This window comes from Tauraco erythrolophus, chromosome 6 (assembly GCF_009769465.1).
Source record: "Tauraco erythrolophus isolate bTauEry1 chromosome 6, bTauEry1.pri, whole genome shotgun sequence".
In the NCBI taxonomy this organism is placed as follows: domain Eukaryota; kingdom Metazoa; phylum Chordata; class Aves; order Musophagiformes; family Musophagidae; genus Tauraco; species Tauraco erythrolophus.
In genome coordinates, this window is record NC_141470.1 from 16,814,978 (window position 1) to 16,840,403 (window position 25,426).

Sequence of the window (25,426 nt, forward strand, 5' to 3'; positions counted from 1 at the left end):
CTTTGAAATCATGTCAGCAATTGCTCCAGACCTTTTTGCAGTGCCAGCAGGAAAACTAAAAAGGATTTTCAAACCAGCTTGAGAAGGGAGCCTGAGCTCCAAGGGTCAAATCTGCTTTTGCTGCAAATATAGCTTATGTTTATGTGGTTAAATAACATACTTTATTGGGAGTTTTTTGGATTGCGTCTCCATCAGCTTATATGTAGTATAAAATAAGTTGACGTGTAACCGGAGTGTGACAGTCCTTCTGATGGTGTTGCAGATGTGGAAGGCTACTGCAGGCCACACCATTTCCGTTAATCAGGATGACGGAGCCGATGACTGGGAGACAGATCCTGATTTTGTGGTATGGCTTTTGAATATCACTGGTTTGGCAGAAGCGTGTTACGTAATGCATTAAAGAGTAATTCTTCAGGGCGGGGGCTATGTCTTGGGAAAATAAACTGATGGGAACGTGTTCCTGGAAGGAGGGAGAATTAGGGTTTTGTGCCTGTGAGTGATTAACTAAACTACTTTGTCTTGGCTGGGTACTGTGTCAAAAAGCAGCAGCTTCTTGGGGCTGAATTTGTGCCCCCTGCTTTTCAGCGGTGGGCAAAGCACAGGGCTCACAGCAGAAAAGTCAAGGTGGTGTCAAATTCTTTTCCAACTCTTCTGATCTCACCGACTGCTGAAGGCTTTTGCTATGAACTCTAAAGTGCAGATAAGTAGTAATGTCTTTGATTTTAAACTATTTTTATGTGTGTCCTTCACAGAATGATGTGAGTGAGAAAGAACAGCGCTGGGGAGCTAAAACTGTGAAAGGATCCGGCCATCAAGAGCACATCAAGTAAAGCAGCTCTTTTTAAAATTTATTAATAGTCACAATCCCAGGCAATTTAATCAACTCATGTTCTCAGTTACTTCTATCTTCATAATTAAAACAAGAGTCTCTGTAGAAGATTGATTATTTGCCAGATTGCTGGTCTTTCAAATACATCAGCATCTTCAGATCTGAAACTGAGATCAAAACTATGGTGTAGAGACGCTTAAATCTTTCTTTGTAACTGGAGATGTTTCTTTTCCTGCCTCTCTGTGTCTGGAAAGTTTCTTTGTTCTGTTTTGGTGCAAGAGACAATACTGCTCAGGGGAGAAGTTCGTATTGGGTGATCTGAGCAGCTCCAGTTTGGTACTTAAAGGATACGTTTGGTCCCTTAATTCTTAGGCTTTATTTAGAAAACTGCTACCAAACTCATAGAAATTCTGGCAAAGAAACAAATTGAGCCTTCTGGCAGAAAAGTAAATGAATGCATCACAAAGGGCTGTGTGAGACAGAAGTGATCCACCTTTTGAATCTCATTACGAAAAGTGTCTAAGACTTAACTTTAAAGCAGTTTTAGGAAATCTGTGATTGTGATGGTTCTTTTGGTTTTGCTTGTATGTTTCTGGGGCATCAACCCTTGCAGTATAAAGCTAAGAATAAATGTCATCAGTGTTGCAAACGGAGAGAGACTGAACTGTGTGGCTTACCTCAGGGCTCAGTTGTATTCTGCCCTATTTGGAGCGCAGCGGGGATGTCTGCTGGCTGAATTATGCCTGAGGAAGCTTTAAACTCGGGTGGGAAGTGTTTTAAGGTACACGTTACCATCTTGGTTTGTCCTTCCTGTGCGTAGCCTGCGCTACCGTAAGTTCAATTCCTGCATATTGCACGTGAACACTTGGGGAAGAGGAAGGGCATGTCTCTTTACATCTTTATTTTGCGTTATGATTGTATCCAAAATGTTTTGTTAAAGTCCCGTTACCATAGGGACCATATGATAAGAGATGATCCCTATTCTGAAAAGTTGCCATCTAAATAAAAAGCATTGGAAAGAAAATAAGACATGAGAAGAAAATATGTTTCAGGCACATAGAAAGTCTGAGTAATTGATTGTTCAAACAGCAAAATACCCTTCCACGTTAGTCTTAAAACCAATGCTGTTTTGGGGGTTTTTAGGCAGTGTTTTGCAGTGAAGTAAGTTCTGTTTCTCAGAATATGATGGAGTGCTTTGTGCACTGAAAAAATGGGAAGGACTTGAAAAATACAAGTTGTCAAACTTTTAATTAAGATGATATTTTTATTATCTTACTGTTTATTTTGCATCTTTTTGAAGTTACCTTCTGAAACTTTCTTAGCAAAACTTGCTGCTTAATTATCTGTCTTTAAAGTATTCATCAACTGAGAGAGAATGTATTCCAAGAACACCAGAACCTCAAAGAGAAGGAGCTTGAAACAGGACCAAAAGCTTCCCATGGCTATGGAGGGAAATTTGGCGTCGAACAAGATCGCATGGATAAAGTATGTATGAATGCTCCCCTGGGATGATGTTAAAAGCATTTCCTTGCCTTGCCTGTGGCCAGTACAACTACATGTGCAAGTTAGGCGTGTTGAAGGTGAGAGAGAAGGTATGGAGACGTAGAAGGTCAGATCATGGCATAAGCTATATACAGTGGTGGCTCATTTTGATGGCAGAAGCATCACTCCTATGGTGCTCTAACAAGGACACTTGTAGCCACAACTACCCAAATCTGTCAGGCCATTGTGCTCTGTTGCCTAATTAAATCAAGATGCTCTTTCAGAGAGAACTGAACTAAAGCACTTGAAGCATCAGGAACAAGTATTTCAGGTGGCAAATTAGGAATCTGTGAATGATGAGAAGTTCTGGGATGTGCAGTGGCCCCACATGTTTTTGTTTGATACTTGCTCTGTCTTTAGAGCAAGTCTGCGAGCTTATATCCTGAATGTATTCCCCTGGCGTCAAGATGCACATTCCTAAATGTATATTTCTAAATTAACGAAGTACTTAATGCAGGAATAAATCCAGTATTTTTTTTATTTCGATGCTGTGCCAGCTCTTCTGTGTGTATAGATGTTGCCAAAGAAGAAGAAAATAGTGTGCTGCTTCTTTTAAATTAGAGAGCAGCTCTCTTAAACAGTGGTAAACTGCAAATAGTGACAAGTAATCCAAGTATTTAAAAAATCATTGTACTTCAGTCAGATGGTAATGTTTTACGTAAGGACTTGGTGACTGTTTAAGTTATGCTCTATTAACAAATGAAATGATAATTCTGAAGGCAATTCTATTGTGATAATTAGACAGGCATATCAACTTCAGGCTAGTTTTTTTCATGTATGCTGTTAAAATAAGAGACAAACTGTTTGCTGAATGATTTTTTTTTTCTTACTTTATTTACTTTCTGAGTTTCTAATAATTTGGCAGCCTTAAATTTTTGACAAATTTGCGTATTCCAGAGTAAATTCCTGTATAATTCTAATTCCTAGTGGGCCTATGAAATATGCTAACCTAACCTCTGAATCTGGGAAAGAAATGGCTGAGGAGATTCAAACATTAGGCCTGTTCTGCAGCTGCATAGCTCTCTAGTGTCAGCAGTTTATCCCTCACCTGTGTCCATGGGAAAAAAGGAAGAAACAGAAGTGAGTACTGTTTCCTGTAGGCCAGAATTGATCATCAGGAAAAACATGATGGTCAACCCCATTTGAGTGATACTGGTGGCAGGAGACGTTCATAATTTATTTTTTTAATAAACCTTTCTTTCTTATAACTATAGTTCTGAAACCTGCTCATTGATATCTCTCCTTCACAGATATCTGTGGCTCTGTGCAAGTGAGCAAGTATTAAGGCTTGACTCACCTGAAGTAAATGAGTGTTACTGCAGTGTTGTTGATGGCACAGGTTTTTGCCGCATTTAGGACAAAACCTTAATGCTGACTTAAATTGAACAGTTACATCGTTCTACATGCCAGACCTCCATAACTGATTTAAAATGTAGCAGATTATTGTGCTGAGGAATTACGAGGGCAGTTTACTCAGAAATACAGATTTCCAAGAAAAATCTTTTTCTAAGTTATTTTCTAAAACAGGGTATGCTGTAATGCTTGGTATTTGATGAAATGCAGAGAGTTCTAGTACCACATAAAGAAAACAACACACTTAAACGTTACCTGCCTCAATCGATACGACAAAAGAGGGATCATGTAAAACCACATAAAAACTAGGATTTGAGGAGCTTCACGTCTTCCTCAAAGGTAATAGGTAACGGGAAGAAGAAAAGGAGGTGGGAGCCTTTTCTGTCACATGTAGCAGTTACTCTACTACAGAACACGTGCAAAATGAACAAAAGTATGACTGTTTCAGTCAGGAAAAGAAAGGAGCTTTTATGTCGTTTCTGTGTTAAGGTGGCGTCCTATTATTGACATCCTTGTTCTGTTACCTGGCAATTACTTCAGCCATTATGTGCGGTAATATTTTGCTTTCCTAAGTGCTGGGAATGTTCCTCCCCAACACCTGTGTTAAAAAAAGACAAAAGGCAAATACTGTAAAAGCCAGTTACGTACGGTTTCTAGACACCTTGCATCCTCAAATCAATTCACCTTGGTCCAGGTGTGTGATACTGGCATGAGATAAGCACTTTCTCATGCCTCAAAGGTCAGAGCTTGGGTAGCTGATTGGAGGGTGCTGTGCTGTAGGCGCAGGTGCCAACTGCCCGGTGCCAGTGCTGGGGCCTGTGGTGTTGCAGGTGGTGGTGTTTGAGTCAGGAGAGGTGCTTGTCACAGGGTGCAGCCTCTCAATCTGGACACGGCTGCGTGCAGCCCGTTATAAGGTCTTTTTCTGCCTCTGGCAGGAATCGTATGCGTTTTGAGCAACAGACCCAAATGTTAGAGCAGCAAATTGGAAGTTGCTCTGGCCAGCACTTAGTTTTGGCACTGCACAAGAAAAAAAACATTGTTTGGCTATGTTACGTAGCACCCATCAAGGTGCTAGGCTCTAGCATCAATTCCAGGATCTAGAAGGGTGTCCTAGCACCAGATGAGTGTAACACTAGCAAACACTGTCTGGATATACTTTCAGGTGCGTAATTCCATACACTTACATCTTGCCTGAAGCCAGTGGCAGCGCGATGTAACTGCTTGCTGCGTTCAGCTCAAGTTCCCGGTGCAGGCTCAAATGGGAGACTTCGGGGCTGAGGTGCCTTTAGCACCGAGAGCTTGGCCTTCATGTGGATGCACCGCTTCATGTTGCGATGGCATTTTGCAAGTGAGGAGAAAGTATAGAGAAGAGATGTGTGATTTTGATTTATGCAGAAGATCAGGTGCGTCCATAGGAGAATGTATATGGAAAACCTAGCTGTAGTTGTATTTGGTTGCAATCTAATATCAGCAAAAACAGATCTGTAGCTGTGTGTCAAAATACAAAGCTGTGGTTTTTATCTGGAGCTAATTCTTATTTGAAATTCTGCATGAACACCATCAGGATCCCACCTGTATCTTTCTTGTTTTCATTCCTGTGCTTTCGAAGTAAAAATCCAGAGCATAAAACAGTCTTCGTAAAATACAGTCATTGCTGTCAGACTCTTTCTTGGCACTTCCCTTGCCTAGGCTATGTTGGCAGCATGGCAACAGTCTTGTAAAGACTTCCCAAGTGAGCAGCAATTTCCAGGGAATTTTGTTTCAACAGGAAGAGTGGCAGTGATGCGTGTTTGTAAAGAAGCTTATCCTCAAGTTACTTGGTGCAGTGTTTTCTCTTAGATACGGAACTGTGGAGAACTGCTGTCTGTTTCTGAACTTTCCAATTTCTTTTAGTCAGCTGTTGGACATGAATATCAATCCAAACTTTCTAAGCATTGCTCCCAAGTGGATTCGGTGAAAGGGTTTGGTGGCAAGTTTGGAGTGCAAACTGATAGAGTGGACCAGGTAAGTGATTTCATCTTGTACTGCAGCTGCTCACAGTAGTTGAGTTTCTCATTTTGTGTGTACAGCTGAAAAATGGCAATACCTTAGAATGCTGGTGTGGTCTGCTCTTTCTGCTGTATTTGAAATTTAGTGGTAGACTAACACTGACTGTTGTGAAGATAAAATTCTGTTTAAAGCAGAACAGAAAAAAGCCCTTATGGGAAATTGAGATGAGTTGAAAAGAACACTGAAAGGAGATGTTAAAATATGCCTTTTAGCTAGGCTGTGTTCTTTGATGAGGATAAAATCAGAAGTAGAGATTTGGAGATGATCTGTCCTGTATTGCAACATGAGCTGCTGGGCAGGATAACTGACGTTCTGTTCCAAGACAGCCCTTGCATGGAAATGCTGAATTCCTGTTGTACTGTATTGCTGAAGCTGGCAAGACTAGAATATGTTGCTAGAACAATTTGCTTTGGCAAGGGATGACAAAAACTCTTGCCATGAATACATGCACTAAATTATCATGTAAATAAATTTGTCCCGTAAGTTAAGTAGGTATTTACGGTCCGGATCAAGAAGGCCAGAGCAGTATGGAAAAAACAGGAACTTTTCGATGCTGTTTGTCTACTGAAGTACATGCAGTTTTTCTACTAATATCTAACTCTTTGTCACATACGCAATTTTATTTCTCTTCCAGTCAGCTGTTGGGTTTGAATATCAGGGGAAAACTGAGAAGCATGCCTCCCAAAAAGGTAAGTTGTGAGATGGCTGCCTCTGTAGACATGTGGTTTTTATAAATAATAGAATACATCTCTATTCTTTTACGTTTTGTAAAAGACCTTGTTTAATGAGGCCTCCACGTGACGTTCTCAATGAATCAAATAATGAGGGATTTGGGTGGAAGAGATGATGGAAAAATGAATTTCAAAGCAATTTCATGAGTTGATGAGGTTTTAAGACGAGGAAGCATTAAGACAAGACATCATGAGTCTTACTTTTCTTTTAGAAGCGAGGTTCAAGGACGTTTTAGAAAGATTAGGAATTGTTCTTTGCTATATTGCACCCTATTGGAAATATGGAGTGGATTTAAGAGGAGTCATCATAAACTATAGGACTGTTGCCCATCTTATTTTCTATGTTTAAAGTTAATCTTAATTTTATGCGCTAAAGAGTAGTATTTCAGTTCTGAAATAACTTTTTTTTCCCCCTCAATTGCTAGGATATGATGTTTCCATTAAAAGCTGCTTCTTTTTATTTTTATTGTGCATTACTCTCAATGCAGACTACTCAAGTGGTTTTGGTGGAAAATACGGAGTGCAGGCTGACAGAGTGGACAAGAGTGCAGTGGGGTTTGATTACCAGGGTAAAACTGAGAAACACGAGTCACAAAAGGGTGAGTAGGCACACGTGTTGGTGGATTTGTGCTCTGATATAGTAGGCATTCATGATAGGTAGTGTTGTAAAATACTCATATTTTGCATCTGTTGCACTCCTAACCTGCTGAAAGTTAACACTGAATGAAATTTATGTTGTTGAAAACTTTGACTTCTGAAAAAAAAACAGTCAAAACCCATGTTTTAGGTTTCTAAGTGATGATCCAAATGTCATACTTTGGAAGCAGGGCATATAGGTTTGTCTGGAGGTTTTTTGCAACTTCTTTTGAAAAGCTGTAGATTAAAGTACTTGAGACTGTAAGCAGTTTAACCACAACAGAGAAGCGTTTCTAAAAGAATCAGCTGTTTGTAGATTAAAAAATTTATCAGAGTTAGTTAGTCTTTAGAATTAATACTGTGTTGCTAATCAAGTTTCCAGGCATATCTGATCAAAAATCGACCACTTTGTCAAAAGCTTTCGATATCTTTGCCATCTGTTTTCTGTTTATCTCAAAGAAATGTTTGTACGCTAAAAATGCTAAAGAGAAGAAGGGGGAGTTTGTTTAAAAGCATCCAGGCTGTTGCTGACGTGGTTTTCGAAATTCACTTTGCTGTATCTTAAGAATTTTATCAAAGAGTCAAGTAGCAGAGTTACTGATATCGCCCAGGAGTTAAACTACATAAGATGCTATTCTATCTTCTGTCCTGAGAGAATGTATTCTGAAGAATTTATGACTTTAGTGTCTGGAATCAAGATTAACCGGGGATGACAGTGTTTCTTTTAATATGTAATGTAACGTAGCAGATCTGATTATCACAATTTTTCAAGGTAATATTTTGTTATTGAACACTTACAAACAAAAGTCTTCATTCTTATCTCTAGATTATTCCAAGGGCTTTGGTGGTAAATATGGTGTTGACAAGGACAAAGTGGACAAAAGTGCTGTTGGCTTTGAATATCAAGGCAAAACGGAAAAACATGAATCACAGAAAGGTTTTTATTATCTTATTTAAAAATACTAGTTCAAGTCTATCAGTCTTTTAAACCTGGGGAAAAATGTTTTGTTTGGGTTTTTTTTTGGTGATAAATGTATGTTTGCCCTTTGTGCATGCAGATTTTTGTTTCCTTTAAATGAAAAAGAAGGCATTATAAATCATCTCTGAGTTTCACAACCTGATTTCCAAGGGACCTTGTGTCCATATGGACGTTATTGAAATAAACGTGTAATTGCACAGATCTATGGTATTCAGAGGCAATATCAAGTCCTTGATTGTTTATATATCTACATTTCATATATATGTGTGTGTGTGTTATATGACTTTAGGCAGAAAGTGCATCAGATGCTTCAGAGCTCAGAATATTATTGAGTCTGCATGCTGTAATCTTCACTGGATTTGTGGTGCTTCCTTGTATTGTGATCCTAGAGTTACTGAACGGGTATCCTTCCTCTCTGTTGGGATAGTGTAGCAAGGGGGGGAAAGAATGAAAGTATCATTAATGACAGGGCAGCTTATCTTATAACATGTTACTTTTTTTTTTAAAATACTGTTTACAGTCATAAACTGCAATAATGTTTTCTGAAATTTCCTGCATACAGATTACGTAAAGGGGTTTGGAGGCAAGTTTGGAGTGCAGACAGACAGACAAGACAAATGTGCACTTGGCTGGGATCACCAGGAGAAAGTGCAGCTGCATGAATCCCAGAAAGGTATATCAGTTCACAATTCTTTGCCAGTCTTTCCGACTTCCCTCATTTTGACTTTTCTCTTCCCTGTGTGAACCCTCCTCCCCTGGTATTGTTGGCCACCGCCTTACAGTAGCTGACATATATCTCCTTCTTTTGTGTTTGAACGGTGGCTGTATATTGGTGGTACTCGTGTCTGCAGCGCAGGTTTAACACATCTGATACTGAGTCCCTGAAAGTTCAGACTTAGTGATACGTTCTCACTGGAGAAGCTTTATGAGTCTGCAGGTAGCTTAGATCATTTTTGCCTTTTTCAGTTGAGTTGTGCAAACCACAAATTAGCAATTTCTTTGTACTTTCCACAAATGATCTCCCTTTCCTGGTTTCTGTTATGTATACTCCTGTTTTCATGCAGAGGACATCTAATATCTAACGCTGTCCTTTCTCATTGGCTGTGAGGCACCTATTCCTATTAAATAGTGTTACCCAGCAGCAAAGCTGCAAAATAACGAATGTTCCCCAGTCCTCTGCCTGGCCCACTCTTAACTTAAATGAAATTAATAATTTATTTAAAAAAATAATTAAAGAAATTAAAACTAAACCTCAGAATATTGTTCTGTTGGATGCTCTAGGAGATTTGTTGCGAGAAGATTACCCGAAGCCCTTTTTTTTTTTTTTTTTTTTGTGCCCTCATTTTATACCATATTGTAAAATGGTGGTTCTAAGGCAGCAGTGGCCGTAGTTCTTAGCTGAGAGCTTTTTTCCCTCAAGTTGTGCAGTAGCAGGAATATTGCTTCTTACTTTAAACAATGCTGGGTAGGAATATTTGGAGCATAGTCTCCGTGGATTCTATCTTAACACCTCTTTAAAAGTCCGATCTGTAATGTACAAATGTTAGTGCACAAATGTTAACCACGCTATTGAAGGAAGCTTGTTTTATTCTCTTGTACCCTTTTGTATGATGTTTCGTTTTAGTGAATATACTACATGTGTGTTTGTGTTCGTAATGTTGATCAAATGCAAGTGCATCATGCAGTATGAAAAATGTTGAGAAGTGCTTTTTTCTGTGACTTCAGAATGGTGTTCTTATGTCTGATAAATCATGTTGACCTCTTCCTAATCTCAAGTGGAAAATTCTTTTGAATTTACTTGTACAAAAGTGTATTGAGATTTTTTTTTCACCGTCCAGAATTATTGGTAATTGAGAAACACTGCAAAAATTATTTTGAATGTCTCTGACTAAACTTTTTTATTTTCCTCCTTTCATTTTAATTTATTACATGTGGCTTTTTCAGACTATAAGAGTGGTTTCGGAGGGAAATTTGGTGTACAGACAGAAAGGCAGGACCCATCTGCTGTGGGGTTTGATTACAAGGAGAAACTAGCCAAGCATGAATCTCAACAAGGCACCGTTTTCACTTGTTACTTTCTTAACAGTGCAGCCACTTCTCACACAGTCTTAAATAGTTGTCTGAGTAGATCGATGCTAGTAATGTGCAGACACTTTCTTGCGCTTCTATTCTACATGACCTAGCAATGTTCTTCCATTTTATTCTTAAAATGTTACATAAAGCAAGCCTGTATTCAGGAAACAAGTATCCAATGTTTAGTTACCAGCTCTACAACATTATGCATTTAGTTAATAGTAAATACATACAGTGTGATAATAACGACACTAGTATGTCTAGTATTATTAGTATGATGTTAACGACGTTGTTCTTACCAGTTTTAGAGTCTAAATGTGAAGTTTTGCCTGGACAAATCGGTGGAAAAATATTCAGATAAAGACCATGTGTGTAACCTTTAACAAGCAATGAGTTATGGCAAGATCATTTTAAAATGATTGTAGTCTTTAAAACAAGGAGAAGGGAATGTTTGTGGTTCTTGGGTGAGCAAATACTGTTATAATGCTCTCTTTATTCATTATGAAATAGTTGGGGTACAAACCATGAATTCCTGGTTTTCCGTTATCTTAAAGTGAGAAGTCTGGATCAGGAAAATGTAAGTGTAGTATATTTATTCTGGCTGAAAATACATACAAAGCTGAAGAAAATGAGGTTGTTCATTCTGATAGTCAATATTTTTTTTGTGCTACACTGACACAAATTCAAGCCTTTAGAGTGTCAGATGTGCCTTAGCAGAGCCCAAGTACAAACACTAAAATAGCTGGCTAGGGGACTCAAGTGGTTTTGGGGCTGAGAGAAGGACTAATTGTAATTGCATTCCAGGGACATATAGGAGAGCCTGTCCATCTACAGAGTCTAAGGACACGTTCCTGCAGCTCGTTGCCACCAGAGAAAGGTGTTTTTCCAGCCACACGCTCTTACTGCTTCTGTTGCACTGGCTCTGGTGCTTGTCAGACATTTATCTGAATCTGACAACAATTCACTAGAAAGAGCAGAAAGCTACTCTTGTTAGGGTTTGTTTGTCGTTTTTCTTGTTAATGCTACTAGTGAGTTAAACTGATTGTGGAGTCTAACAAGTGCTAGAGTCAGCATCAGGTGAGAGTAAGAGTGTGCAGCTCCGAGGTGGTACGAAATGGCATGGCCACCCCATTTCTGTGGTGGTGAGCTGTTGCAGGCTCGTGCTGTCCTGTGGAATTGCCCTTTTCCATATGTAGAGTAGGAGTTAGTACCAATGACGTCAGTCTTCATCAGTTGAGTATCACGACCAAATCCACTGGAATGAGAAATTTGTTATATTTTCCTGCCATTCATAGAATGTACCAAGTTAAAGAGAAAAAAACACCTCTGTGGTCACCGAAGACTGGATACCGCTCCTTTGAGCAAAGCAAAATGGCTTAGGTTATATGATTACTGCAGAGGGCTCAGAATTGGTGCTGCGAAAGGCTGTGTTACAGAAGTGATGCATTAGAAGGGCTCATCCCTTATTCTTTGCTTGATACCTGAGCAGTCCTCAGCTTAATGTGTACTCAAAGAATGCATGTGGCCCACAATCTGTCATCTGCTGGTGTACCTGAAGGCTCTTGCGGTTATGTATCCTTTCTGCATCAAAAACCAAGTTGCATTTTCTTTGGCGGCTGTGACTGTATCTCTGCATGCAGCTGAAATGGCTACTTACGTTTGAAATGGCTGTTTGCATTTGGCAGAAAGACGGGAGGGACAACAAACTCCCTATTCTAACCTTTTTATCCTGCTTTTAGATTATTCGAAAGGATTTGGTGGGAAGTATGGTGTACAGAAAGATCGGATGGATAAGGTAAGTTGCGTAAAAGAGCCATGACTTAAATAGTCTGTAAGGATACAAAATAGTCTGGTTAGATCTGTAGTGTTCAGCTCTTTGTTTCTGGATGCTTCTCTAGTCTAACAGTAGAGTTCTGTGCTTTCTAAATCTTTGAATAGCAAGTTTATACGCACAGAGCTGATGCCAGTTGACGCATGTATGTCTATACTTATGTGTAGTACATGTGTGTTTAAGTAGGGAAAACCAAAGCATGGAAATGAAAGAATAGCAAAATTTATACAAAAGAATGAGAAAATCCATTAATTCCACAATTTCAGTCATGTCTTCTAACAACTAGCTAATGCCTTACGTTTTGAGGATGTCCTTTTAGTGAACTGCTTAAAATAGATGTCTGATATCTACTGACTTTGCCCACTTTGATTATCAGGGATTTCCTCTTTAGAGAATTTGTTTTAGTATTCTGTAAAGTGAAAGATAGAGCAGCTGATACTCCCTTTCTGCCTCTCCGTTTTAAAAAGCTAGAAGATGAAAAAGTCCTCACTGAGATTGATCTACTGAATAAATTTACTTTCAGCTTTATGTAGGATATTTAGGAGTGAGAAAGTAGTGGAGTTTGAAAATCTGTAGGATTTTTTTACTTGTGGCTTCAGGCAGGACTCAAGACCATTCATTTAAAAAACGCCTCGTATTTTGAATACTGTTCTCAAAATGCTCCCCCGGTTTTAACAGTATCTGCTTCTTTAAGGGAACTGGATGCTTTTACCTTGGTAGAAATCCTGCATAATGTGAATGAGAACATTTGTGTACCAACAGCTACACAATAAATGTTTTGGACATTGCCTCATTTTTAGTTCTGAGGAGTCATCTGTTCATAAAACACGTTTTTTTTAATTAGTATTAGTTTGAATTTTTTGTATTCAAACCTGCCCCTGAAGATGAATTCTTACATAGTTTGACTTACAGAAAGAATTATTCCATTTGTCAAGTTTTGTTTCTTCCTGATTTTGTTTTGGTGTTCTGGAAAAAAGCCATAGGGGCAATCACAATCAAACATCATAGATTAAAGCTGTCTGAATGTCCTCATAAATCTGTGGGTTTAAAATGTACTCTTTTTCTCCTAATTGATAGAATGCAGCGACTTTTGAAGATATTGAGAAACCAGCATCAACTTACCAGAAGACCAAGCCAATAGAAGCTGGTAAGGCATTGGCCCTGAATCCTTTCTTTGGAGGTGATAGTTTTCCAAAGCCCAGGATGTCACTGTTGATGTCGTAGTGCTGCGTAAGGATCATCTAGAGAGAACGGCTGTATTTGCAGGTCTCTAGCAATCTCGGCTACTCTCTGCCTCCTCCCTTTAGAGGTTGTTTTGGTTTGTTGGTTTTTGTGTTCTGTTTGTTGTTGGTTTTTTTTTTTCCCCTTGAGGGTCATCAGAGTTGAGGAAGGGAGAATAAAAAGTGTCAGAGTGGAGAATAGACTGAGTAGAGGTGCGGAGTGGTGGAGGCTGCACTATGAAGGAGAGGAGGAAGAAGTTTTGCAGAGGTTTTTTATGTAAGAGAAACGTGAGTTTGGAAGAGGATAGGGAGAAGGAGAGAGAGAAGGACTTTCCTGAATGGGTGGAGCTTAGAGAGCAGAAAAGCAGAAACATATTCAATCCTAGCAGAAATTTGTACCAGAGACTCATTCCAGGCTACCTTTATAGAGAATCTTAAACAACAGCATTTGACTTTAATTTTTTTTTAATATTACAGTTGCTAATAAAACAAGCAGTATCCGAGCTAACTTTGAAAACTTAGCCAAGGAAAAAGAGCAGGAAGACCGAAGGAAGGCAGAAGCTGAGAGAGCACAAAGAATGGCCAGGGAGAAACAAGAACAGGAGGAAGCTCGAAGGAAACTGGAGGTCAGTAACATTCAAATCTCATTTGAGCAGAGCATCTGATGTGTTTCAATGCAATGTTACGAGAAAAGAGAATCTTCTAAGAAAAGATAATTCACACAGAATCACAGAATGTTAGGGATTGGAAGGGACCTCAAAGGATCATCTAGTCCAATCCCCCTGCCTGATCAGGACCACCTAGATCAGATCGCACAAGAACGCGTCCAGGTGGGTTTTGAACATCTCCAGAGAAGGAGGCTCCACAACCTCTCTGGGCAGCCTGTTCCAGTGTTCTGTTACCCTTACTGGGAAGAAGTTCTTCCTCATGTTTAAGTGGAACCTCCTATGTTCCAGCATATATCCATTTCCCCTTGTCCTGTCATTGGATGCCAGTGAGAAGAGCCTGGCTCCATCCTCATGACAGTCTCCCTTTACATATTTATAAACATTAATGAGGTCCCCCCTCAGTCTCCTCTTCTCTAAGCTAAAGAGACCCAACTCCCTCAGCCTTTTCTTATAAGGGAGATGCTCCACACCGTTAATCATCTTTGTGGCCCTGTACTGGACTCTCTCAAGCAGTTTCTTGTCCTTCTTGAACTGAGGGGCCCAGAACTGGACACAATATTCCAGATGCGGCCTCACCAGGGCAGAGTAGAGGGGGAGGAGAACCTCTCTCGACCTACTAACCACACCCCTTCTAATACACCCCAGGATGCCATTGGCCTTCTTGGCCACAAGGGCACATTGCTGGCTCATGGTCATCCTGCTGTCCACCAGGACGCCCAGGTCCCTTTCCTCTGTACTGTTCCCCAACAGTTCAGTCCCCAACTTGTACTGGTACATGGGGTTGTTCTTAGCCAAATGCAAGACTCTACACTTACCCTTGTTGTATTTCATTGAATTTCTCCCCACCCAACTCTCCAGCCTGTCCAGGTGTCTCTGAATGGCAGCACAGCCTTCAGGTGTGTCAGCCACTCCTCCCAGTTTAGTGTCATCAGCAAACTTGCTGACCATGCACTCTATTCCCTCATCCTAATCATTGATGAATATGTTGAACAATACAGGTCCCAGTACCGACCCTTGAGGGACTCCACTGGATACAGGCCTCCAACTGGACTCTGTCCCATTGACCACTACTCTCTGGCTTCTATCCTTCAGCCAGTTCACAATCCACCTCACTATCTGATCATCCAGACCACACTTCCTCAGTTTAGCTGTGAGGATGCCGTGGGAGACTGTGTGAAATTCCCTTTGTTTAAAGCTTTAAAGCTTTTTGCGTGTTTGCCTGTGTTTGTACCTCTGCTTTACCTGTTTGCGACTCCAGCCATCTTCAACATGCACCATATGTATATCAGACAACAGATAGGGTGATAGGGTAACCCTTAAATAGTGTGTATATATTTTTTTTTTTTAATTTAGCCTATCTCAGAATACGTATGCTAGTCTTGAGCACTAATTTCTGCAGTCTGACCTTTTCCTACTCTACTTCTGCCTTTTGGTAGTACCGTATTTCCTCAGGCACGGAGGGGCTCGTAAGGGGGAGACACATGTGGTCTCCAAAAGGCCCTATATGAATGCTTGTTCAAGAAGTTCAATACCATGGTGATAGTGGGCGATGCTGATTTTTTGGAATCAGTATTGTGGAAAATGGAGGCGGTATCACGCATTGGTATAGCACATGCCAGTGAGATTAGGGGAAATAATCTTCCAAATGTTAACTAAATCTTTGTTTGTGAATTAAGAAAATTAGTTTAGCATTGGCATGGTTAAAAGCTTCGTGATTTTTTGTGTTATTCATAAGCAAAATAATTCCAGGAAATGTTTAGTCAGAAACTACATCCTATCTGCTTTATAGAATTTGCATATTTGGTGAAACTCTGCTGCTGAGATGGAAGGACTAGTGCATTAATAGTAACTTGTCCTTCATGTCATGTTGATTTGCCTCGTTTCACAATTCCTGAGATGCTTCATCGTCAGTAATCCTGAGGGCCTGCTGCTGCAGCTGTGTAAGCTTTCGTGCAAGCTGCTGTAGCAGTGTTTGTCCAGAGCCTCTGTGGCAGTTTCCCTTGTGGTCTCACGCTGTTATTCTGATTTCATGGCCTCATGCTTGTAAATGCTGATACTATGGCAGGGAGTGGGAAGCAATTGATGCTGGTGTAAGAATAGTCCCTCTTTTCCCCTTCTCTTTCACTTTTTTCAGATTTTTTCATTTATGTTAGAGAAGACTAAACATAGGACACAAAAAGATAGTAGTGTTTTAAAATCTGAATAAATGCTACTTAGCCATACACGTGTGCTGAGACTTAACAGCCAATCAGTATGCAACACTGATGCTGAAATATCGTGTGCTCCAGCTAGTGCTAGTAGTGTCTCAAGCAAAAATAGCCAGTAGGGAGATTGAGCAGGTCCTGATGTACTAGTACTCAAGGAGATGCACAGGAAAAACAGTCATCCTCATCATCTTCATCATTGCCACTTGCTATGCTGAAGAGACCCTCCCAGAAGAGAATGCTTGTCTGGGACCCTCATCACTGCTCTTCCTGGCTGAATGAGAGGGAGTTTTCCTGTTTCCTTCTTTCTTCTCTCTCTATTTCTCCTCTTTTATTTTTATTTTCCACCAAAAGTATCTTTCATTGTTAGAACCAATGTATGCCATCAGCTGCAGACCCCACTGATAAATCTTGCATATGAACTTGTCTCACCATCTTCTGTGAGACATCTGGAATCCAGGAAAGACTGACAGATGGTTTCTCAGATGTGGTAGATGCTTCCCTTTAGTGGGATGCTGCTACAGGATGTCGGGGTGAGGTGTTCATCCCATTCCATTAGTATGGTGTAATTCATCACAAATTTAGACTTGGTGTCAATATTTTGTTTTACAAGTATGAAAAACTAAGTGCATGGTAGGCTTACAACAACCTAGCTCCAATCTTCCTAAAGTAAGAAAAATACACTGCAGCGAAATTGCACGTTACTTCATGTTAACTAAGCTAACCTAAACCAGCGTGGCTGCTAATGGCAGCATTCTTGAGACACCTTATTCCTTATGCCAGCAAAGCATTTGTATAATCACACAAAAGTGGAAAATTAGCCCTAACAGAGAAAACAACAAATTAACCCAAATCAGTTCCCCTGCGCAGTTGAATGGTTCGGTGTCTCAGCTCACAGGTGTGCAGGGCAGCACTGCTTCTGAAATAGCTCTGGAGTTTTGCTGTGCTGAAACTGCGTGGCTTGTGTATAGTTTGACTTCTGAAAACTGCTAACTTCCTTTTGAGTTGTATTTGAAATCTGGGAAATTCTAGCTTTATAGGATAAATCAAGTCTCTCCATCTAAAGTGATTGCTGCTTTTTTTTTCTTTTTCCTCTTTTTTCTTTCAGCTTATCACCTCTTTTGCCTTATGGCTTTAAGATGTACAGTGTGAGCATATGTTCACTGCATGCATGTATCAGAAGATGAATGGGAGTTCATCTTTGTGTATCAATGATTTCTTCTAATGTCGCCTTTCATCCTTGTGGACTTTTAATGTCTTCTCCCACCCACTTATTTGGGTTTCTTTACTGTCCAGGAGAAAAACATGTTACACTTTTAACATAGCATCTGCTATTCTATTAAAGCTGGAAGATAAAGAGATAAAGAGCCGAAGTTGAGAATTCAGTCTTTACTTTTTGATAAGGTCAGCGAGCCTGCTCCAAGGTGCCAATCTGAGTGTTAGTCAATTTGGACTGCTCTGTGTTATTCTCAGCATTGGCACCAGCCTCCAGCACTGAGCCACGCAGAGAAAGGCTGAACATTTACCTTGAGGAGAGTCACTTGGTTCCCTCCCCTCAGAGTGGTGAAGCTGAAATACATTCAGTCTGTACAGTTGCTCTGGGAGCTCTTCAGATGAGAAAAGTTAAATGCCTCAGCACTTGCTCAGTTAGAGCAAAATGCTGTCAGCATGTGTCACCACCTTCTTCGGGTGTATCGTTCAGCTGGTAGCCGCATAGCTCCTCTAGCTATTGCCAGGCTGCCTCTGCTGCTGAGCTACTGTCCACTGTTCCCAGCATGTTTCAGTGTGTTTAAGCTTATGCATCAAGTGTCTAGGTCTAGCACCTAGCTGTTTCCCTAACAAAGTGATTTTTCACTCCTCATCTCAGTCCTTGTCCTTGCCACCAATGCTGCAACTCTAGTCAAAAAGCTGTAATCCCTCAGCTCTGGGTTCTGTTCCATGGGATGACAAAGAATGGGAATGGGTACTTTTTTTGAACACAACCTGGAGACAACCGTGAGGTGTGTGTTGCTCTTGAAAGTGCAGCTTCACTCCTTCTTCAGGAGATCTCCCGAGATCTCCCTTTTCTTGGCACTTGTTTTCCTCACTCAGCACATTGGTTCTGGATAGCGTTAGGACTTGTGACTTACAGCAAGCAGCGTTGTTATCTTTGCAGGATTTAATTTAGTAGATACTTTCACAGTTCTTCAAATAAGGAAGAACCATGATACAGGTTGATCGATATCACAAATGTGTTGTTAATAAGGCCATTCTGCACCCATGAGATCACTTTGGACAGTCTTGCTTCCAGTTACTGCTAAGAATTGCTAAGAAGTATCACTCCCAAAGGAAAATGGACTTCCTTAGCATCCGTCTTGCTCTTTCATTTTTTTTCTGAGGTGTGTATTTTCACTGACAGTAACTCCATTCCATCATCACTGCTTCTGCTTCATTCTCAGACAAGGTGTCTGGTGGTTTTAGGACTTCGTAGTTAGCCTGTCTGAAGCTTCTTAGGTCATCTTCAAGATGCTGATGGTTCTTGCTAGGCAACACTCCGCAGCCGAGGACTGTTACTTCCTTACTTTGATTAGGTTGTTTCTAGGGGATTCTCCAAAAGACCAGTCCCTGTAAACAGGTCCATCCTTGAAATGCCTGGGTCTGAAAGCGAATGTTCTGAAGTAAAAAACTTGAGTCGTTATCACAGAGCAATTACCAGCTCCCAGATGGTAAGAGTTCTCTTGTTCCAGGATCCCGGGATATTTAATCCTTAACTCGTTGCTTCACCTCTTGGGCAACTACCTCATGAAAGTGTCTCTCTCCTGGGGCGTGTGGCAACTCTGATACCTCATGCTGGTCTTTTCTGTACTTTATGTATGGTTTTTTTTGCTCTGCACCTTTACTTACAAGCAGGTTGACGTTTCTCAAGATGCAAAAAGGTATTTCTTGTGGCGGCAGCCGTGCCTCCAGAGGCATGCCCTTTGTGTTCCCTCTGCCTTGACAAGTAGGGCTATCAGTATATTCTAAAGACCTTGTGATTTCCTTGCACCACCGTTACATTTTCACAAGGAGCAGCAGCTATGTGCCAGTGCTCTGGAGATCTGGTCTATTTGGAGGATGGAGCTTTCCTGCTTTGCTTATGAGTGATGACAGTATAATACAGTTTAGGAGAGATCCTCTTTTCCCTCGAGGTAGCAGTTGTCCTGAGCGATAGGGCACGTGTCACCCGTGTCAGTCCTTCAGCTCTGATAGATGAGTTGTCTCACAGTCCTCAGTGAGAAGTGGGAAATCTACTTCTGATGCCTGTGTGAATTTTTTTGAAAGTTTGCACAGCTGATACAGAAAGTATTAATGCTTCTTTTTCAGAGAAGATTTGTGTCCGGGCTTGGTCTTGGGTACGACCCTGAGCTTGGCCAAGCGGACTGGTGCATGCCTTTCTCCAGGTACCTCTGCTGCCGAGTGCTGTGGTTAGGGTAAGGCAGGACATCATCCTGTTGGCTTTCCGTGTCCCAGCGTGGCCTGTGCGTTTTGGTACTGCAGCTTCTTTGCCTTTCAGTGACTTCTTCAGTTCTCTCAGTCTGACCTGTGTAACTGTTTGTCTGTCTTGCTCATCTCAATCTTGAAACAATTAACTTCATGCTACAGATGCTGGTTGTCTCTTCATTAGACTATTCCCATTCTGACCCAGTTGGAGCCATTTTTTTAACCAGTGAGGAGGAGATGACTGATGATCATATGTATCTTGCTGAAGTAGTCAGGCTTTCTGTGTAGTATTCCCTTCTATTGCATGGGTTTGTAGTCTGGGCTGAGTGGGGGAAGAAGTTCAGCTTCTCCATTAGTTCTCTTGCCATTCACTTTGGGTGATGGTATGCTCATAAGTAAGATCTGTGGATGGAGGGTGGTGAATTTAGGCTTTTGTTACCCATTTCAACTTTTCATTGAGGTTTCCTCCTGCTGAGGAAACAGTTCTCCAGAAGAGTTTAAATGTAGTAACACAGGTTCTCGTGAGTCACTGAACTGTTAGGTCTTTTTTTTTTAACTTTTTTTCCTTTTCTTCCCCCCTTTCTGTCTCAAAAATGACTTTCTTTCCCTACTGTTATCTTTGCTGTAAGTGTGGGCTAAATTCAAGCCATTATACTTGTTTTTTCTTGTGCTTCATCAAAGATTCTGTTGCCTGGACACATTTGAAGTTTTTTCTTTTTTTCCCAAAAGCTGATATTTAAATTTCACCGTAACCAGATGATTAATGTTCTTCCAGACTGAACATCTCCATGGCTAATTGTGTGATTCTGCAGACACTGAGGGAGGGAGGACGAGGTTAAGGGGAAGCTGAAAGGGCACTGGCTGCACTGCCCCTTGCTCACAAGCTGAGCATGAAAAGGGGAGGGATGTAAACACACCGTCTACAGATACTGTAAAGGGTGGGGACGAACTTTGACTTACGTGAACTTTATTTCTTTAAGTGAACTTCCTTGCTCAGACAGAAAGTTCTCTTACTTTAAGAAAGTACGTGGGCATACGTACTCCCACAATGGGAATGTACATATGGGCCACATTCCTTCAAGAATGCTGTTTACTGGTAATCGTGGTGGGTTTTTTTTTTTTCTGTTTTGCTTTTCACATATGTCACATAGTCAAATGGTGTTCAGGGAGCTCTTTAACTACTGGTTTGAATCGACGGGTGCCCCCTGATTTAGCCTCTGCTACCTTAGAGAACAGTGCAGGATGCTCTTTCACATGGAGTGTTTCAGTGTGGAAGAAACCCAGCCTGAGATGGGATCATGCAATTTAAATATTTAATGGCAATTATGTTGTGGCTATCCTAAACTGTAGTCTGGATTGCAGAAACCCATTTCGTAGGACAAATTACTCAAACTGTTGCCATGTTTGACATTGTTAATGGATTGATACTACTTAATTTGTCCCCAAACTTAGATTTGACTTCTAATAAACACTTTGCTGATGCTTTTTTATCTGTAGCACAAGAGTTAAGAGTGGGGGAGGACTGTTCACATCAGGACAGATTTTTCCAGAAAGCACAGCACTAAGCTTTGAATTGTCTTCAAAGCTGACTCTATTCTCAAGACACGCTTTGCATCCTTTGTTAGATGTATTTTTTCTGAGCTGTGACAAAAAAAGGAAAGGAAGAATTTTTTTTGTCCTATTACTTCATCTCTGGACTACAGTTTCTCCTGAGGATCCTTTGGGGAGTTATGGCTTGATGGACCTAAACAACTGAAACAATTGAAGTGCACAATCTCCCATAACATGTATTCTCTCTCCTTTTTTACAACAAAGAAGAAAGTTTGGCCCTAGATGCACCATTTCCTTTTTGCCTGTGGTAAAGAGAAGCAAAATGAAATAGCTAGCTTACAGTCCTTTTTTTTTTAAGTCATGCAAGCAACGTAGTATTTCTTGCACTACAGTATCCTGGCTTCCTAATGAATGGCTTTCTAATGGTGATTGTGGATTTGCCCTCTGATTCACAGGTGGGATGGCACAGTGTGAAGTGCTTGAGTGTCAGAACACTTGAATCAGATCCACGTTCTTTGTGTTGCAGAATACAATAGCAACGCTGCTTTTATTTCTACCCCTCTGCTGAACATTCGAATCCTCTTATTGTCAGTATACAGGACTTAATTTTGTCTGAGCTATTCAGTCTCTTGTCTTGACAGGTGTTTTGCAGACCTGCAAGAGCTTGCAGGATCATTTCTCATCAAAGATAATATATCGTTTGTATAATTAGAACATGCAGGCTTCAGGTTCTCGAAACTTATGCTAAAACGAGACGTGAGGCCCAGCCAGCTAATGAACAGGATGAATATATTGAACACAGAAACCCTGCAGCTCCTATGGAAACATGCCAAAGAACATTGGGTACTCTGTTTTTAAACACATGTATGCATACATACTGTGCAGTTTTTGCTTTTTTGCTTTTTTTCTCTTCTGCTTTGCTGTATTTCTGAGGCTTTACTGCACAGTGAATCTAAACCTTCAGGGAGGTCTAATGATCCATGAGTCCAGTCCTCTTCTGCTCCCTGCTCGCATCAGTTCATTGGAGAATATGCTGGTTTATCTGTCTTATTGGAGGGTTGTTTCTTGTTCAGTGCCATGACATCAGTGACTAAACTGCGCTGAAGCTTTTCTTTCTCTTCAATTTAGGAACAAGCTAAAGCCAAAAAACAAACTCCACCGCCATCTCCTACCACGCAGCCAGCTGAGCAGAAGGCACCCTCAAGTCCAGTCTACGAGGTTTGTTAGCATCACTTTCCATACCTGGTTTTTGATCCTAAGTGTAGGAACCTATTTATAAAACCCTGACAAACCTCACCTGTATTTCTGCAGGATGCAGTTTCCTATGAAGCAGAGTCTGCCTACAAGAATTCCAGCACAGCGTATTCACCTGCGCGTGAGCCGGAATCTGGCTACAAAGCTGCAGAGTCGGACTACCAAGAAGCAGTGAGCCAGCGAGAGGCAGAATATGAACCAGAGACTGTGTATGAAGTGGCAGGGGCAGGAGACCATTACCAAGCAGGTAGAGTGTTTGTTTCTGATATGAAACCCTTTAAGAGAAAGATTATTTCCTTGGGCAACGACTTAATGAATAGTTGCGCTGATAGCACACTGTCCTAGTTTTCTAAAGTCTTAACCTGATGAGACTTTTTAGTTTCTCCACCAATAAACTTTAATTAGGAAGTCAAGATATGACTAGAGCAAGGTTGAAATTACTTACCTTTTGTGAGATGATGTTGGAATTATTACAGTGCTCTCTAGAGTGTCAGTTCAGAAAGAAACTTAGGGGCAACCATTTCCACCCTGTGTAATGCAGCTCAGCTTGAACAGAAAACACAGATACGGGGATTAAATGTGTGTTGAGGCAGTGCTGACCTACCGAGCAAAAAATTCTGTCTACAGTTCTTGGACCTCGTCTCTGGTGGTTACTAAATGAGGGGTGAAGAATGAAACTGCTTGCTGTGGTATGAAAACGTGGAAATTTTAAACAGGCCCCTTCATTTTCCCCCCAACATGCACCCTTAACAAAGTATTGAATAGTCTCTTACACACTGATCTTGGGCTCATTTGTTCTGTCGTGTTTTACAAAGGTGTCATAAGGCTTTTGATTGGTTTTATTTCATACTGTATTAAGTGCCTACTTGTGGACACTTCTTTTCAGACTTTAATTTGTGTGTGATTTAGGGAAAAAAAAATCAATTTCAAAAGGTACACCCGCACTGCTAAAAACCTGCATAAGTTGTTCCCTACTTCCTGTGTGGGTTGGAAGTAGAATTAAAGGAGGAGCACTGTAGAAAAGAACTCAGGGTGATAGGTACTATGCTTCATGCTTTAATTTCTCTTCTGTCTCTAGAAGAAAATGCTTATGACGAGTATGAAAATGAACTTGGAATTACAGCCATAGCCCTTTATGATTATCAAGCTGGTAAGTAAAGCTCTTGTTTTTAACCTTGTCTTTGAAAACTGTTCTGTACAGAAAAGTCTGGGTTTTTCCTTTGCCTTTCGTCTTGTGGTCTCGTATAGTAACATATGAAATGAAGATATGAAGAATTAGGAATATAGTGATTTAGCAATAGCATAGCCAAAACCAGGACAGACACTTTTGAAAACTGCTAGCCACTGTTTCTGGAAATGGTGGAAGTTTTCAAAATCTTTTTTTAACCAACTGTTGACACTCTTGTTAAACCCTTGACATATGTTTAAAATCTTGACTGGTTAATTCTGAGGAGAGATCTGGAAAGTAAAGTGGTTCTCAGTGTGTTAGGTTGCAATTGTTGTTTTACATCAGAAACGCCCCCAAAACGCAGTAAGAAAGAACAAGCTACCTCATCACCCCAGAGGATGAGAAAGCATCTGTCTTTCCAGATTGTCCTTGCCCAGTGCCCTGTTTCAAACACGCTGATGGGAGAGAGGAAAGTGATGGGTGTCTGTGTTATTTTTGGCGATGGTGGGTTGATAGATGTGATTGTAGCATGGACTGCTCCTGTGCAAATACTGAGCCTCTCCAACTCTCTCTCCAGCGGGTGATGACGAGATTTCCTTTGACCCAGATGACATCATCACAAACATAGAAATGATCGATGACGGCTGGTGGAGGGGTGTCTGCAAAGGCCGATACGGGTTGTTCCCTGCGAATTACGTGGAGCTGAGACAATAAAGACTATTGTCTACTGGTTATGCCTTAATTCCCCAGTCAATAAATCTGACTTAATACACTACAAATCATGATGCTTTTCTGAGGATGGAGGGGTATATACATATTGCTTTTATATTTAATACTTTGCTGATGCTTTTTAAAATGTTTATGCCACAGAAATCGCTAATATATTGTAACTACTATGTTCTTCACTAAGGCTCTTAAAACGATTTTCATGCATTTGGAAACGTTTCTTCTCTGCCAAATTAGCAATTGTCATAAAAAGCCTTTTCGAGGACAATTAGCTGTCTGTCGTAATATTGCATGTGTTACTCATAAGTGAGCAGATTTACTTAGTGTTTAAGTCTAGTTAGTCTTCCACTAAATGTTTTCAGCTAAGAAGGTCATGGCTATGCAGATTATTTGCAATTCCACTAAGCAGGAGTGGGGAGGTGCATATTTTTTTCTTTTCTAGATAGTATGTGAAAAAGCAAAGAGAATGCTTGAAAGTTGCAGTTAATGGCAGTTAATCAAATACTGTCCAATATTTATGGAATATTAATGTTATAAAGGAAACAGTCTGGTTACTTTTTCCTTCTCTCTTAAAGTGAAGTTCCTTGGCTCTTGCATTGATTTTTTTTTTTTTTTCCCCTGCTGCCCTGCTCCTCCTGCTCATGTTGTCCCAGAGGAGGGCTGCAAACACTAGCACTGACTGTCTGAATTTCTTTACTTTTGTTTTTGTGTCACCCTCTTCTTTCCCAGGAAAACTTGGAAAAGTTATTATGCAAGTGTCGAGTCACTCAGTGAGATTCCTACTTGTTTAAAGGCATCCAACTCCATGTGACTACCTGTGGGAATAGTCTTACTGCTTTAAATGGGAGAAAAAAAAAGGGCCAGATGGAATTGCAGTTGTGTTCTGTGTGCAATACATCCTTTGTTCATACAAGGAATGACCTGCTGTGCAGTAATGACATTTTACAAAACCATATTTGAGTCAAGGAATGTTAATACAAGTAATTAGATTTGAAGCCCATATAAACAATCTCCATTTTTAAACCTCACAAGAGACAACTATACTTTGTATGTGTTCAACAGAAACTGCCAGTAACATTCTACTAAACAACAAAATTAAGCCTCTTCTTTGCCAAAACTGAAATTCTTGTTGCTCTAGAAAGCTGACTTCACT

General features: G+C 40.5%; 1 protein-coding gene across 2 annotated transcripts; it reads left to right on the top strand.

Annotated features, from left to right (window-relative positions):
• The first annotated feature begins 262 nt into the window (after positions 1 to 262).
• Positions 263 to 24,261, top strand: CTTN (cortactin). 2 transcript variants are annotated; one of them, XM_009978327.2, is made up of 16 exons: positions 263 to 346; positions 753 to 826; positions 2,185 to 2,314; positions 5,618 to 5,728; positions 6,408 to 6,462; positions 6,993 to 7,103; positions 7,967 to 8,077; positions 8,682 to 8,792; positions 10,064 to 10,174; positions 11,932 to 11,987; positions 13,101 to 13,170; positions 13,721 to 13,869; positions 22,254 to 22,343; positions 22,437 to 22,626; positions 23,458 to 23,529; positions 24,125 to 24,261. In XM_009978327.2, the coding sequence occupies exons 1-16, from the start codon at positions 263 to 265 to the stop codon at positions 24,259 to 24,261; spliced, it is 1,662 nt and encodes a 553-aa protein (XP_009976629.2). The 2 variants fall into 2 exon arrangements, with proteins under 2 accessions (XP_009976629.2, XP_086469559.1); XM_086613433.1 differs by lacking the exon at positions 7,967 to 8,077.
• The last annotated feature ends 1,165 nt before the right edge of the window (positions 24,262 to 25,426 follow it).

Bases quoted from the DNA above. Each gene is read 5' to 3' on its own strand.
- CTTN (XM_009978327.2), top strand. From the start codon at position 263: ATGTGGAAGGCTACTGCAGGCCACACCATTTCCGTTAATCAGGATGAC. The intron at 6,463-6,992 runs GTAAGTTGTGAG...CTCTCAATGCAG, and splicing joins GAAGCATGCCTCCCAAAAAG to ACTACTCAAGTGGTTTTGGT. The intron at 8,793-10,063 runs GTATATCAGTTC...TGGCTTTTTCAG, and splicing joins GCTGCATGAATCCCAGAAAG to ACTATAAGAGTGGTTTCGGA.